This window comes from Gigantopelta aegis, chromosome 9 (genome assembly GCF_016097555.1).
Source record: "Gigantopelta aegis isolate Gae_Host chromosome 9, Gae_host_genome, whole genome shotgun sequence".
Classification (NCBI taxonomy): Eukaryota; Metazoa; Mollusca; class Gastropoda; order Neomphalida; family Peltospiridae; genus Gigantopelta; species Gigantopelta aegis.
In genome coordinates this window covers 62,683,826-62,697,373 of record NC_054707.1, presented here as the reverse complement: position 1 = coordinate 62,697,373, position 13,548 = coordinate 62,683,826, and the positions used below count along the sequence as shown (strand labels likewise).

The 13,548-nt window shown below is 33.9% G+C and overlaps 1 protein-coding gene across 1 annotated transcript in view; it reads left to right on the top strand.

Moving 5' to 3' along the window:
* Positions 1-909, top strand: part of LOC121382333 (potassium voltage-gated channel unc-103-like) — an 85,093-nt gene extending 84,184 nt beyond the window's left edge. Inside the window, exon 16 of the mRNA XM_041511917.1 lies at positions 190-909. Coding sequence (XP_041367851.1) covers positions 190-525 — 336 coding nt within the window. The 3' untranslated portion in view covers positions 526-909. The remainder of the gene's footprint in view (positions 1-189) is intronic.
* The last annotated feature ends 12,639 nt before the right edge of the window (positions 910-13,548 follow it).

Below are 13,548 nucleotides of genomic sequence, written 5' to 3'. Positions count from 1 at the left end.
TGCCCCCCTCCCCCCCCCCCCCCCCCCCAATCAAACTATTAAATTTTTATAAAATCATACATACATGTATATATACATAGTGTGGGTTACCTCCCCCCCCCTCCAATATAAAATCCTGGCTATGCCAGTGCCTGGTAGTATTCCTTTGCTTTTGTTTTGTCTTATACACCTGTGTTGTGTTTGTTTCAGAGTGATGAAGGGATGCAAGAACACAGACAGCCTGGGGATACGTTATCCCCATTATCTCCCCAATCTCTACCCAGCAACCATTCCAGTCAAACTCAACCACTCATCAGCCAATCATCTCCCTCCTCAAATCTCACCAGCCAATCAGAGCTCTCCCCAATCGGGGACGTCCAATCAGCAGCAGATCCAGATCCAGCCAGCCAATTGGAGCATCATGCTTCAAGTGATTTAGATCCACAGGTTACGGTAGCTGACCAATCAGGTGTTCCGCTGACATCCGAGCAGCAGAGACAGTTAGGATTACCTGAAGGTGTCAATATGAGAAACACATTCGTCTGACAGTTAATGTTCAATGTAACAACATTATCAACAGAATGTAACATTCTCAAACTTATGACATGTGTCTTATTGCAGTTATTAGAGACAAATAAAAACAAAAAATATCATCACCTTCAGAACATTGTTAGTACAATAATATATATATTGTAATGTTTGAAAGATAACAAAATGACCTCCCCTAGTTTAATTATAATAGTTACCTTCCCTGCAGATCTAACAATCGACATTCTTCATTTCCAATTTTGTATTAAACTAGTTGAAATGAGATGTTGTGTGAACCTTGATAACCTTGATAACTGAGTAATATAAAAAAAAGACTCAAACTCCATCTAAATGTAAAGTTTTTTTTAAACAGTAGAGTTGATTTGTTGCCATTGTATTATGTTTGTGACTAATAGACACACAGAGAATATTTCATGTTTTTTGTCAAATATGATTTATATCTCATTGAGTGAAGTTTGCAATCATATCTCACATGTCGCGCTTGCACGATGAGTGTGATATGATTGCAATCTTCACAAGATGAGATATAAATCATATTTGACAAAAAATATGAAATTTTCTATTTATTATTTAACTTTTGGCAATTTACCTTTATTTTAAAATGCCAGCAGCAAAATAGTTACGGCTTTCTTACAGTGAAGATAACACTTTCTACAGTGACAATAACACATTTTAGAGTGAAATAGTGAAATTTTCAGTCTAGAATGTGTTATAGTGACTGAGTAACTGATAACACTTTTATTTCACTGATATTTTAAGATATTTCACTAAATGTTATATAATAAATTTTCTTTTTCAGAATATCAGTGTCGATATACCCAAAGTGTTTCTGGTTGTTGTAATGTTTATAGTAGCCCAGACTTGATTAAAAAATATTTTAAGAAGTAAAATGAAGTTTGAGCTACAGTATTACAAACATTAACACAACCCAAAACAGTAAATACAAACACTGGTATACTGAACAGGAAAATATTTATTGCTATTTTAGTCGTTAAAAAGGCTGTATTAACTAAATATATCTTACAATGGCAGCAACTTAACTCAGGACACTTTCTTTAAATCATTTTTATATTCCCAGTCCATTGTATTTGTGATGACCATTTCACACAGAATAAAATAATATTTGGGAATGTTACATTCTGTTTTCATAATTAATTTATTACTGACCACTGTGAAACAATGGCTGCTGTTGGTTTTGTTATTATATTTATTTTTGCCAAGTCAAAGTATTAATGTTTTGATAACCGCATCTAGTGCAATACCTCATTTGTATATATTATCTGGTTATCTTTTACCATATGTGATATTTTATTTTTATTTTTAATTGATTTATAGATTTTTTTTTTAAACGAAACTGTTTTAAACTAAATTTGTAATATGAATAAAACATTTTATATGAGATGAAAACCCAGAGTTTATAAATTTGCGAAATAATTTTCCGTTTGGAAAAAACATGCCTGCATGATAGTCTCTAAAGTTTAAACGTAAACGACATGGCACACTGCATTATAAGAAGCGCATTATAATACACAAATCACAGGGCCCAAACACGAAGGCTTGATATGGGTTGCAAGCCTTCCTTAAATAAATGGGGATTTTCAGATAATGGAGAAAAAACCCACTAACTCTGGATAATGGTTTGTGTGATGATTGTTGATATTGTAATACTTTTAAGAGGTGGGATTAGGTTTCAGTCCCTGCAATTAAGAAAATCTTTATGGCAAAAATTGAATATACATATAGTCCACAGCAAAAACGTGCTGTTGAGAATTTAAAACTCCACGACAATCTCCATGGCAGTGCTGATTACTGTGGACAATTGCTGGAGTTGATTTTAATACATAAGGGTACTTGGATCTACTTGCAAAAAATCCCCAGGCAACCCCTCAAATATTTATGAGGTAGACTACATGTATAATCAGTGGTGGATCCAGAAAATCCATTTTGGGGGGGGCCCCCAATGACATGAGGCGGAATGCCAATGGAATTTTGGGGGAGGTTTGGAGAGTATCGTAAAAAAAATTAAAAAATAATATATAATAAAATTATAATTGTCACAAAATTTAGGGGTGCCTGGACCCCTCCCCCCCCCCCCAGATCTGCCTCTGATAATATACATTATTTAGTGAAGTTGAAGACCATTTTATAATCACTGACAAATAGCCATTTATCATTGTCAGAGGTAGATAATTATGTTTTTTAAATTAAAATCATGGTTTTAGACAAATGTAAGGGATATGATTTCTTTTAGCTTTTTATCTGATTTTAGCTTCTTTTTGTTGGCATAAAATAATTTTCACAAAATAGATTGGATTTTGAAATTCTACAAAATAGAGATTTCAGCTTTATAAAGCTTTTTTATCAGCTTTTTTCCAGAACTTGATATCACGTCCATGAACTTAAAGAGAGTAACTAGAGTGGGTCTGGTATATGTCAACCCATTAATCCTCTATCACATGGATCTGTCCGTAATATAAATGCAAATATTTGACTGGTTGAGTCCAGATATTTTAAAATAATAACCACTTTTCTATCACAATTATTTCTCACATATCAGTATAGAGGTTATTATTTAAGTTTTTAATTGTGATCAATGGAATTTCCTTTTTTTAACACTATAAAGTCTGTTTGTTAACATATCAGGGTATTGTTGTTGGCACGTTACATACATAACTAGCCTGAGCTTCCTTTGCTTGTTTTAGAATGAACTTTGTTAATTCTTGAAGTTTAAAGAGTGATTCAAGTGTGATTTGTTAATGTTCTAAGCGTAAAGAGTTAATTCAGGTGATTTTGTTAATGCTTCAAAAAGTGATTTAAGGTGATTTTATTAATGCTGCAAGCATAATGAGTGATTCAATATGATTTTGTTACTGCTCCATGTTTAAGGAATATTTCAAAGTGATTGTGTTAATGCTCCAAGCTTAAAGAGTTATTCAAGGTTATTTTTATCAATATTTTCCAAGCTTAAAGAGTGATTCGGTGTGATTTTATTAATGCTTCAAGCTTAGAGTGTTTCAAAATTATCTTGTTAAGGATCCAAGTTTGAAGATACATTTACCAGTAAAATATAGTCACAAAAAAGGCCTAAATGGGATTGAAAAAAAGTCTGAAAAGTTTATTGATTTTTAGTAATTTTTAGTAATCTCCTAATCTTAAAAAAATGATTATAAACAGATCAGCTAAATTATTTACATGAAAGATTGGCAAACATCAGCCAAAGACATTTATTAATGTTGACAGGAGTGGGATAGAAAACGACACACAAAGCAAAAACCTTTGAAAATTCTAAGATCTTTACAATGCTGTAATACAGTACATGTATTGGAATTACAGCACACATGTACACTCTCTCCTTTATTCTTATAATAGTAAAAATAACTTACCTTACAAAATATCTAGTGAGTTATATTTTACTAAACAGGGAACATTTTGTTTAGTATCTAGTCACAATTCACTATACAAGATTTGGAATTCACTACACAATTCTAATATGTTTAATAGTAGTTGCTACTAAATTTTCAACTGATCACCAATTATTGCTAATCAAAATTTCAAAAGCAAAACGTACCTTGCTGAAAGGCAATTGCTCTTATTTTTAAATAGTGTCTTTTTGGTCTCCCTTCCATACCCTATTCTGCTGTAATCATTGACATTTTTAATTTACTATAGTAAGACAACATATTTTGATACATTTTCACACTACAATAACAGCAGATTTGAAATTTAATTTAACATTTTGGGAAACAGCCTAGAACTGTATTAAAATTTACAAGTATTTATTATATGTGTCGGAATCTGTATTTTTATTGAATAAAACATTATGAATAGGAGGTAAAGCTTGGAGCAAACATAATCATTACTTACAACTATATACAGATTCTATTTGAAGTTATTATACACAGTTATACTTTGTTTTCGTCAAGGTTTTCACTGTTATTGCATACCCAAAGAAAATTGTAATTAATATATACATTTTAATATGGTCATATTTATATATATACAGCAATAATGGTTGACTTCTAGTGCCAAACTTGTCTTAACATTTTGTGAATTGTTTTTTAACTGTACTGTGGAATGAAGTGAAATTTAAATTCTTTGATTTGGTTTTTGTTACAGTTTTATCTTAACAAAATGTGTGTGTGAACAAGTGTTTTAGTGTGGTATTCAAATGTGATAAGTTATGTATTTTATAATTGTTAAAAAACATAACTATTATTTTTAAATTACAAAATGTACCATAAAAAGCTGGGTTCAGTAGTTCAGAATTTATAGAATTGTCTTTTAGAATAATGCATTGAAAGAAAAGGTTTTTCATGCATTTTGCATTATTATTATTATTGAAAGAATGAAATTTTAAAATGTCCATTGTTTTAAATGGAAATTACATGTGTACAATGTACATCTAATAGAACATCTTGCTGTTTTATAATAAGTTTTCTTCCACTATTTAAATAGCACAAACAATATTTTTTTAAAACCCATTAATAAAGCATGGAAACCTTTCACACAAGAAATTACCTGTACAAATAACTACTAAAATGCTATTTTTCCCTTGAATCATTGACATATAATATGGATATCAGTAGCTGAAAATTAGAATTTATAATACAGAAAGTGCATCTGTCATCCAGCAGTCCAAATCTATTCCACTGAAGAAGAAAAACTTGAAATGAAATCCACTTTTGTAAATATTTGGCTTATATTTCGTCAATTTGAAAGAAATTAAAAAACATTAATTACCGTACACAAAAATAATTAAACATTATATGAGTGGAACAATTGGTTGGAAATTGCAAAAAAAAAACAAAAAAAAAAACAACTCTCACTGCCCATCATTTCTAAATAAAAGAAAATGCATCAGCTACCCTAATCAAAATTTAAATTGTATTTAAATTATTAAAATAGTTATCTGGTACCATACTAGCAGTGAGAAGTAAATTTAAATTGTATTTAAATTATTAAAATAGTTATCTGGTACCATACTAGCAGTGAGAAGTAAATTTTCCTTTTCTTAAAAGTACTAATGATATTAAATGAAAATGGTGATTAAAGCAAAACGATTTAGAGATTTCAATACTTTATACATGCATCTGTATTGTAATGATGACTTGATACTAATTCATAATGTGTAACTATAATTTCAATAGTGTCTTCCTATACAAAAATATCTTTGACAGTGTCAGTATATTAAGTCATACACAATGAAGTGATACTGATTACATATATTATTTTGAAAATAGATTTTTGACATAAAAGTTAATTTACTGCCTTCATGGTTTCCATTGAAGATAATGGAAAATGTATATTATGCAAATGACAAGTTTAAACTGCAATTAGTCAAACAGCCAAATGGAAATCAAGTTTGAATTTGGCAAATTTATTTAATTAGGTATTAAGTTGCCAAAAAGCTAATTGAAAAATTGTTTCCTTTTGTAGATATACCGCAGTTTTTACTGGCTCACCATATTTTGATACGTCTTGGAATGTATATGTCAGTTGGCCAGTATGTCCTGATATGTCATTACATTGCAGAGAAGTAATAGAACACCTTGACCTTTGACACATTAAAAGATAAATCAGATATGTTAAATAAATATATTTATTTAAAGAGTTTTAATTATATTTACCTAATTGAAAGTTGAATTTATCTAAAGATTTTCTGTCCAAATTTGCCAAACTGCTAATACCTTTTGGGGCCCAGCTTAAACCTAGGAATAAGACAATGTATAGACCCTGAATATGTATTCCCCTTGTTACATTCATATGGATTTATAGAGACAAGTTAACCTTAGCCTAATATTTGAGAACATTCCTGTACCAAAATTTATTCATAACTTCCTGTGTTTAAAATGAGCTTATTTTTTTATCCTCTGCTTCAAATTTATTTTGATATGACTCTTCCAGAATTGTGTAATTGCTATTTTATTTCTATTGTTGAGATTTTTGAATATATAACTTTAATAGTAAGTATAAAATTTGTTAGTTTCATCCTTTACTGAGTTGAGAATGCAACAGAAATACTTTAAAAAACAAACAAACAAACAACAAAGAAAAAACAAAACAAAACCCACAAGTATTCTGTGGTGGCAACAGCTTGCATCTTGTTTGATGACTATTCTGGATCAATAGCCATTGTGATGGCTGCAGTAGGTTTTTGTTCCAGTATCAAAATAATCCAATGTTCGATACCTCATAGCTCTATAATGGTAGTTCAAAATGTGATGGAGTGTTAACATTCCCTTTCCTTTCCATTTCTGATGACCTACATGTAAGTGACAGTGGCCACATCTAAATACTCAATGATGAATAAACAAACAAACATTCCTTTCCTTTCTTAACTGTTTAATACATGTATAAAGTTATATTAGGTTGAAAGGGTACGGTAAATACTTTTGAATAACTATGTAACAGAAATTAAAACCTTTATGCCATTTTTTTTTAACAAAGTATTTTAATCCTAAAAACCATTTGGCAAGTTAGTTAAATTTTTAGCTTCCATATGGACAATAAAAGTACAAATTAAAAGCACAACCCTTGTTAATTAGTAAAATTAGTTGTTCTATTACAGCTTTCAAATTACATCTTACAATGTTTTAACCAATCCAGTGTGTTTTTGTTTTTCTGGTGTATGCATTGGCTGAAAATGTTAGTCATATGAAGCAGAATAGATAGGCCCAAGTACCTTGAACGGAATAGAATTAACGGAACAGAATGTCTGGTGGTTGCAAAAACATAATTTTTAAAGTCACTTTATTGTGAGCCAACACATTATTATTCAGTACAAATTAAATCACAGTGTTTAAGTTTGCTGATCCTGATGTCTTATAATGTAGATTTCCTCGTTTATTTTTTTTGTGTATGAACTTTCACCCATCAGCACTTGTCTTGTTAACACTGAAGACAACATCGATACGTACTGTAGTTTTGAAGAATAGCAAGTGATATATGAACAGTTAATGTTTAAAGTATTTTTCACTGCATTTTGAAGCAATATATTCACGTGTGCATATCAGTTTTCATCAATGTACAAAGCTGTGTGATGTCAGATTTTATCAGATGACTCTCCCGTTATACATTGTTTATATCATTTGTATATATACAGTCCAGTGTGTAAATATAGGGTACATATAATTAATTTTTAAAAGTTTAATACAATTCCTTGTAAATATGTAACCTTCATATTATAAAAAAGGCCAGCCTTGATAAAAGAAATGGTTTGCTGTAATTGGACACTAAAAACAATTTGGTAGTATTTGAAAAAAGATGTTATTTTAAAGCTGCAATCTTGCTTTTTCATCTTATAAGTAATATAACATTTAGGTTTGTATTTTACATTAGAAAACAAACTAGTTTTAATAAATATATGTGTTTTCAGTATCAACACAGATGGTCAACTGCCTTGTTAAACAAATCTGCTGCCATGTTTTAAATACTTTGTTACACTAAACAGTGGAGATGACGTCCTGCATTTTAAACATTAATAGCAAGATAATGCATTTGTAAATGACTGGTAGGTTAGCGGCTGCATCTAAAGAATATTGAAGGAGCAGAACATTGTTGAGTTGTAAAATACTCACCTGACGCTTGATTGAGCTTTGGACTATTTCTTATTCCAGCCAGTGCCTCTGGGGTAACGAAGGCTGTCGTTTGTACTGACCTGTTTGTGTGATGGTGAATATAATAGATTGCTTGCTGCTAATAAAAAAAAATAGCCCATGGAGTGGTGATGGTAGCCGGTTTCTTTTCTTATTATCTGTAAAGTCTTTAACCATGTTTGACTCAATATAGCCACAAATAAAAATGTGTCGAGTGCATCATTAAATAAAACCTTTCTTTCTTTCTAAAGGATATTGAAGAATGGCTAGTTGGGAAAAGAACAAAATTTGAATAATCTTATTATTCATGGTTAAATAATAAATACAAAACACTCTTAAGATTGCATCTTTAAAACGAATACTAATAATTAAATTTTCCATAAAAAACCTGATCAGGTTACAGCAAATAGTTTCTTTTTCTACTGAATGGCCTAGTGTGAAACGCATCTGCATTAATATGGATCTCAGTTGTGACTCATTTGTGATGACTTTACAGTGTGTCTGCATGTACATGGATCTCAATTGTGACTACATCATTCATGATGATTTCACCATTTTCGTATTTCTTCAGATGACATTATACTGTATAGTGCTTCCTATGCAAGTCGGGCTGCAGTTGCTGTGGTTATAGAAATATTTATTATATCAGTGTGCATACAGTGGAGAATGTCATTGCTTGACTGCAGCTCTTAAAACTATCATTTTGCTGTCAGTTTTGTAAATAATGAGGTTGTAACAAATTTTGCTAATTTTACACACACAACTTAGTAATCCGGATTAAAACAATAGACATCTGTATGAATAATTTCATTCATAGATGTACATCACCATTCTATCATGTGAACCCATTATCCCCACTGTATTTAACTTGTGTAGGTCCACACAAACCATTGTCATTGTCACACTGTCCGTCCGTCAGTCAGTCCATAAACCTACATATAAAATAAATGTAAGCAAAACAGAAATGTATATTGATGTATATGAAAAATCCCACCCCAGAGCAGTTAATGTATCAACGTCATTAATGTGACATCATTAAAGATTGAGTCTAGACTCTCTTAAAATTTTAATAAGCACAGGCCCAGATATTGTATATACTACTCAAAACAAGTTACGGGTCAGTACATATTTCACATGTGCAACTGTATTTTACAATAATACCATCATAATGAAAGCGACAGTATTTCCAGTGTTAAATTAGCATACACTATGTCTGTGACTAATAAACCAATGCCACAAACACTATTCGATGCCATTATTTTTGGCACCAATGGTCTTGCAAAAATGAACAAAATAACGAAAAATTACCGTACATTGTATCGATTACATGAAGCTATTCTCTTTGTAAAGAAGGTTAATTTTACTGAACATGAAACACACGTGCAAATGTTGTTGCACATGCATAGTTTTCAGTCGACATACAGTTAACACGTTAGCTTGGTACAAGTTTAAAAATCGGTATGCCTCGCAGGAATATAACATTAGGAGATAGGAGTAGGACTCTCGCCTGGCTTCAAGATGACATTCGCAAAGAAATGTTGCACAAAGACTTAATGTTAGCCAAAGTGTCATTGGGCGGTTATGGCAGCATTTTCAAGCCACAAATTGACAAGATTGGTACGTTGTCAATATGGCCCTATGACAATGTACTGCCACGGCAAGAAGATTAAGAGATAATCTTCGAACTGCTACTGGTACCCAAGTGTCGGAGCAAACCATTCGTAACCGTCTAAGAGAACAAAACTTGCACAGTCAACGACAAGCAGTTTGCCCACCCCTTCTGCCACGCCATCGAGCCGTACGCCGTGAGTGATGTACACGTCATCGTCGCTGGACATGTCAACAATGGAATAGGGTTCTTTTTACTGATAAGTCACGGTTTACATTACATGCAGTTCAATGATGCCAGGATAAGAGTCTATCGCCGACCAGATGAAAGGTTTGCTGACGTCAATGTTTGACAATGTCACAGATATAGGGGTGGTAGCGTAATGATTTGGAGAGGGATTTCTTTTCACCATAGGACTCCCCTTTACGTTGTGATGGGAAATCTGACTGGTGTTCGATACAGAAATGAAATTCTTCGTCCTTTGGTAATCCCTGCACGTGGAACCATAGGCCCAAACTCCGTCCTACAGGATGACAATGCACGGCCGCATACAGCCAGGGTGGCAACGGAGTTCTTACAGCAGCAAGGGTCATACGTATGGATTGGCCGGCATATTCCCCTGACTTGGCACCAATAGAGAATGCTTGGGACAAGTTGGGAAGAAGACTGCATGACAATTATGCCCCCGCTAACAATCTCCAGGAATTGGCACAGAACCTTCAAGCAGAATGGCAAGCAATCCCAGACCTTCTAGAGGTTGATCAGCAGCATGCGACGTCGTTGTACTGAATGTCTTCGAGCAAGAGGTGGTTTTACTCATTACTGAAATTGACCTCACTTCTGTGACTTTTGTTTTTTAACCTGTTCATTGTTAACGAGTTCTATCAAATACTGCACCATATTTTAAACAAATTTTTTCTTGATTCATGCATACCAATACGTTGTGTAACAGAAATACACTTTACACAACATTTGTATTCTGTAATAGTAAATGTACAGTACAATAAACTACTGACCATTAACTTGTTTTGAGTAGTATATGTCAGAAGTTGACCGTCTTCATCAGAGACTAAAAATAATTTTTAAAAATGTAAAGACATTGAACTTCTCTAGAAATAAGACTTGTTATTTAGTAGCCATGAATTCATTTCCTAAAAAGAGCATTAGTTCATGGTCATCAAAATACAGGACCTATACTTGCTCATTTATTTCATTTGAAACAATATGATGGGGAAAAAAACAACATTTTAATCGTACTTTCCTCCAAAATGTGTCAGATGGCACAGATTTTAACCTAGGATTTCAAGAATTTCCGGAACCCCTCTCGATTTTCTCTTTTTTACAGTTGACCAATTCCCACCCCTGATCATTCATACAGCATATCACAGTAATACACATTTTCTTCACAGTAGAAAGAAAACGGGCATCAGAAGATGGGGGGTGGGGGGTGGGGGGGGGGACACACGCAGTTATGTATTAATTTGATTTTCAGCTTGGGGAATGCAGTGCCCCCCCACCCTCCCCCCACCATGTCAGATGCCACTGGGAAACAGTTCCTGATTATGTAAGTTTGCGCCCAAGCACTGTTTGCATACATTTTGACGAGTATCATATAAGATTACAGTTTAGTGTGAGTGGGAGTTCGTGTGTGCTTCGTTCATGTTGATATTCTCTAGTCATGGTTTCCACAACATTCATGCAAAGCAGATCTTGTTGGTTGATTATTGGTTGATTATTTATAAATAAAGATATGAAAAATAAAACGTTTTTTATCTTCTTTTTGTGGAAATGATACAGTACATCTACTGAGGTCAGATCAGGTCAGGTCAGAGTGTTTAATGTGCACAATCAGAACAAGCTGTTGTAGCGCATGCCTGTCCTGGGCACAGGTGCCAGCCTCGGTCAGCTCCTGTCCAGGACAGGAAAGGGGTGGGGTGGGTTGAAGGGGGACCGCCTGCACTGGCTGGTGCAAGGGAGACCCGCAGTTCGACTGGGGCCGGTAACAGGCGGAGGGTGCTATGGAAATTGGAAAGTCCTGTAGGATTAAGCCAAAGAGAATGTGTGCACATTTTTGTGAAGGAAATTGGGCGCAATTTTGAATGGTCTGCCAAAAATTAAAAATAGGGAAAGTACATCTACTGAAGTTAATTATACTTTTATAGAGTGACCTGGTTTGTTTGTTTTTCCCTTTCTCTCATTTTCTGTCAAAAACCAACTTTTATTTCCAAAACTTAGCTTTTCATTTATTTTCATTTTTCGTGCTTTACCCAATTATGATTCTGAGCACACAACTCGGCAGTCTATCAAGGATGAAATTTGTTTTGTTTAACAACATCACTAGAGCACATTGATTTATTAATCATCGGCTATTGGATGTTAAACATATGGTGATATTGACATATAGTCCGAGAGAGGAAACCTGCTACATTTCTCCATTAGTATCAAGGGATCTTTTATATGCACCATCCCAGACAGGATGGTATATACCACGATCTTTGATGTACCAGTTGTGGTGCACTGGCTGGAATACAAAATAGCCCAATGGACCAACCAACGGGGATCAATTGGAAACTGACCACGCATCAAGTGAGCACTTTACCACCTGGCTATGCCCTGCCCCCTATCGAGGCCAATGATTAATGGTTGGTTATTGGTGAGAAAAACGTTCATTATCTAGTTATCTTGCACATCCCTTTTAAGCTATTAAGACTCTGGGTGGAAGCCAATACTAGGATGTGAACCCAGTAGCCTACCTACAATGGCTTAACCACACCACCACAGATGCCAGTACAGTAGTTATTAAAATTGCTTTGCCTCTATATGCTGCATTCAAAAAAAAGGAAGAAAAAAAGAGCATAGTAAATAACTTAATTTTTAAAATATGGTCATGGCATGCTCACCTGAGGTGCTTGGGTCAAAGGATCAAACCCTGTTCCAACCAGTGCCCCACGAATTGTATATCAAAGGCCAATGTATGTGTGGTTTTCTAGGAAAGTGCATATAAAACATGGCCATAACCCCCCCTCCCCTCCCTCCCCCCAAAAAATCCAGAAACAATTGTAGAAACTTAAAGAAAATTCTCTTCTTAACCGTTTAAGGAGTTTTTGACTATTAACTACTCGGTTCCCCCACCCCACCCCACCCACCCCCCCCAAACAAAAAAACCTAGCAACGGCCCTGAAACGTCCATTGCTAAAATGGGAAAAATGTTTCATTGATGTTAGAATTACCAAATATTTGACATCCACTACATGTAGCTCCACCGATTAAGACTGTTCCTAGACCAACTGCGCACCAGGCGAGTGCTTTACCACTGGGCTATATCACGCCCAAATTGTAACAAAATTAATGAACATGTTTAATTTTTACCAATCTGATATTTTAAAGGGAGGATAAACTCAAATAAGACCCTTATGTGTTGGAAAGATGCATACCCAGACCACCAACATACACCGACACTTTAACAAATAAAAAACGCGTAATTTTAGAGTTATTAAAAAAACCATGATTATTTCTTTCTAACTGGGGGCAGTCATTTTGTTTCGTTTTTGTGACGTCCAGTGGTATAACTTGGGGCGAAGTGACATCAGCTCTGTCCAACTCCTCTTGAGCACAGTGTAAACAAATGCTCTAATTTATGACAAGGCGCTTCGCTTTCATCAACCTGACTTGTAAAACAACATAAATATACATGTTGCCGGCTTACTGGGATGGATATTACAGAACATTGCGATGCATCTGCAAAAATCAGGTACGTTTTGTTTCTTCAGTTCGAAGACCAATTCCTGACGTGACACGTTAGGTATTACGTAACCA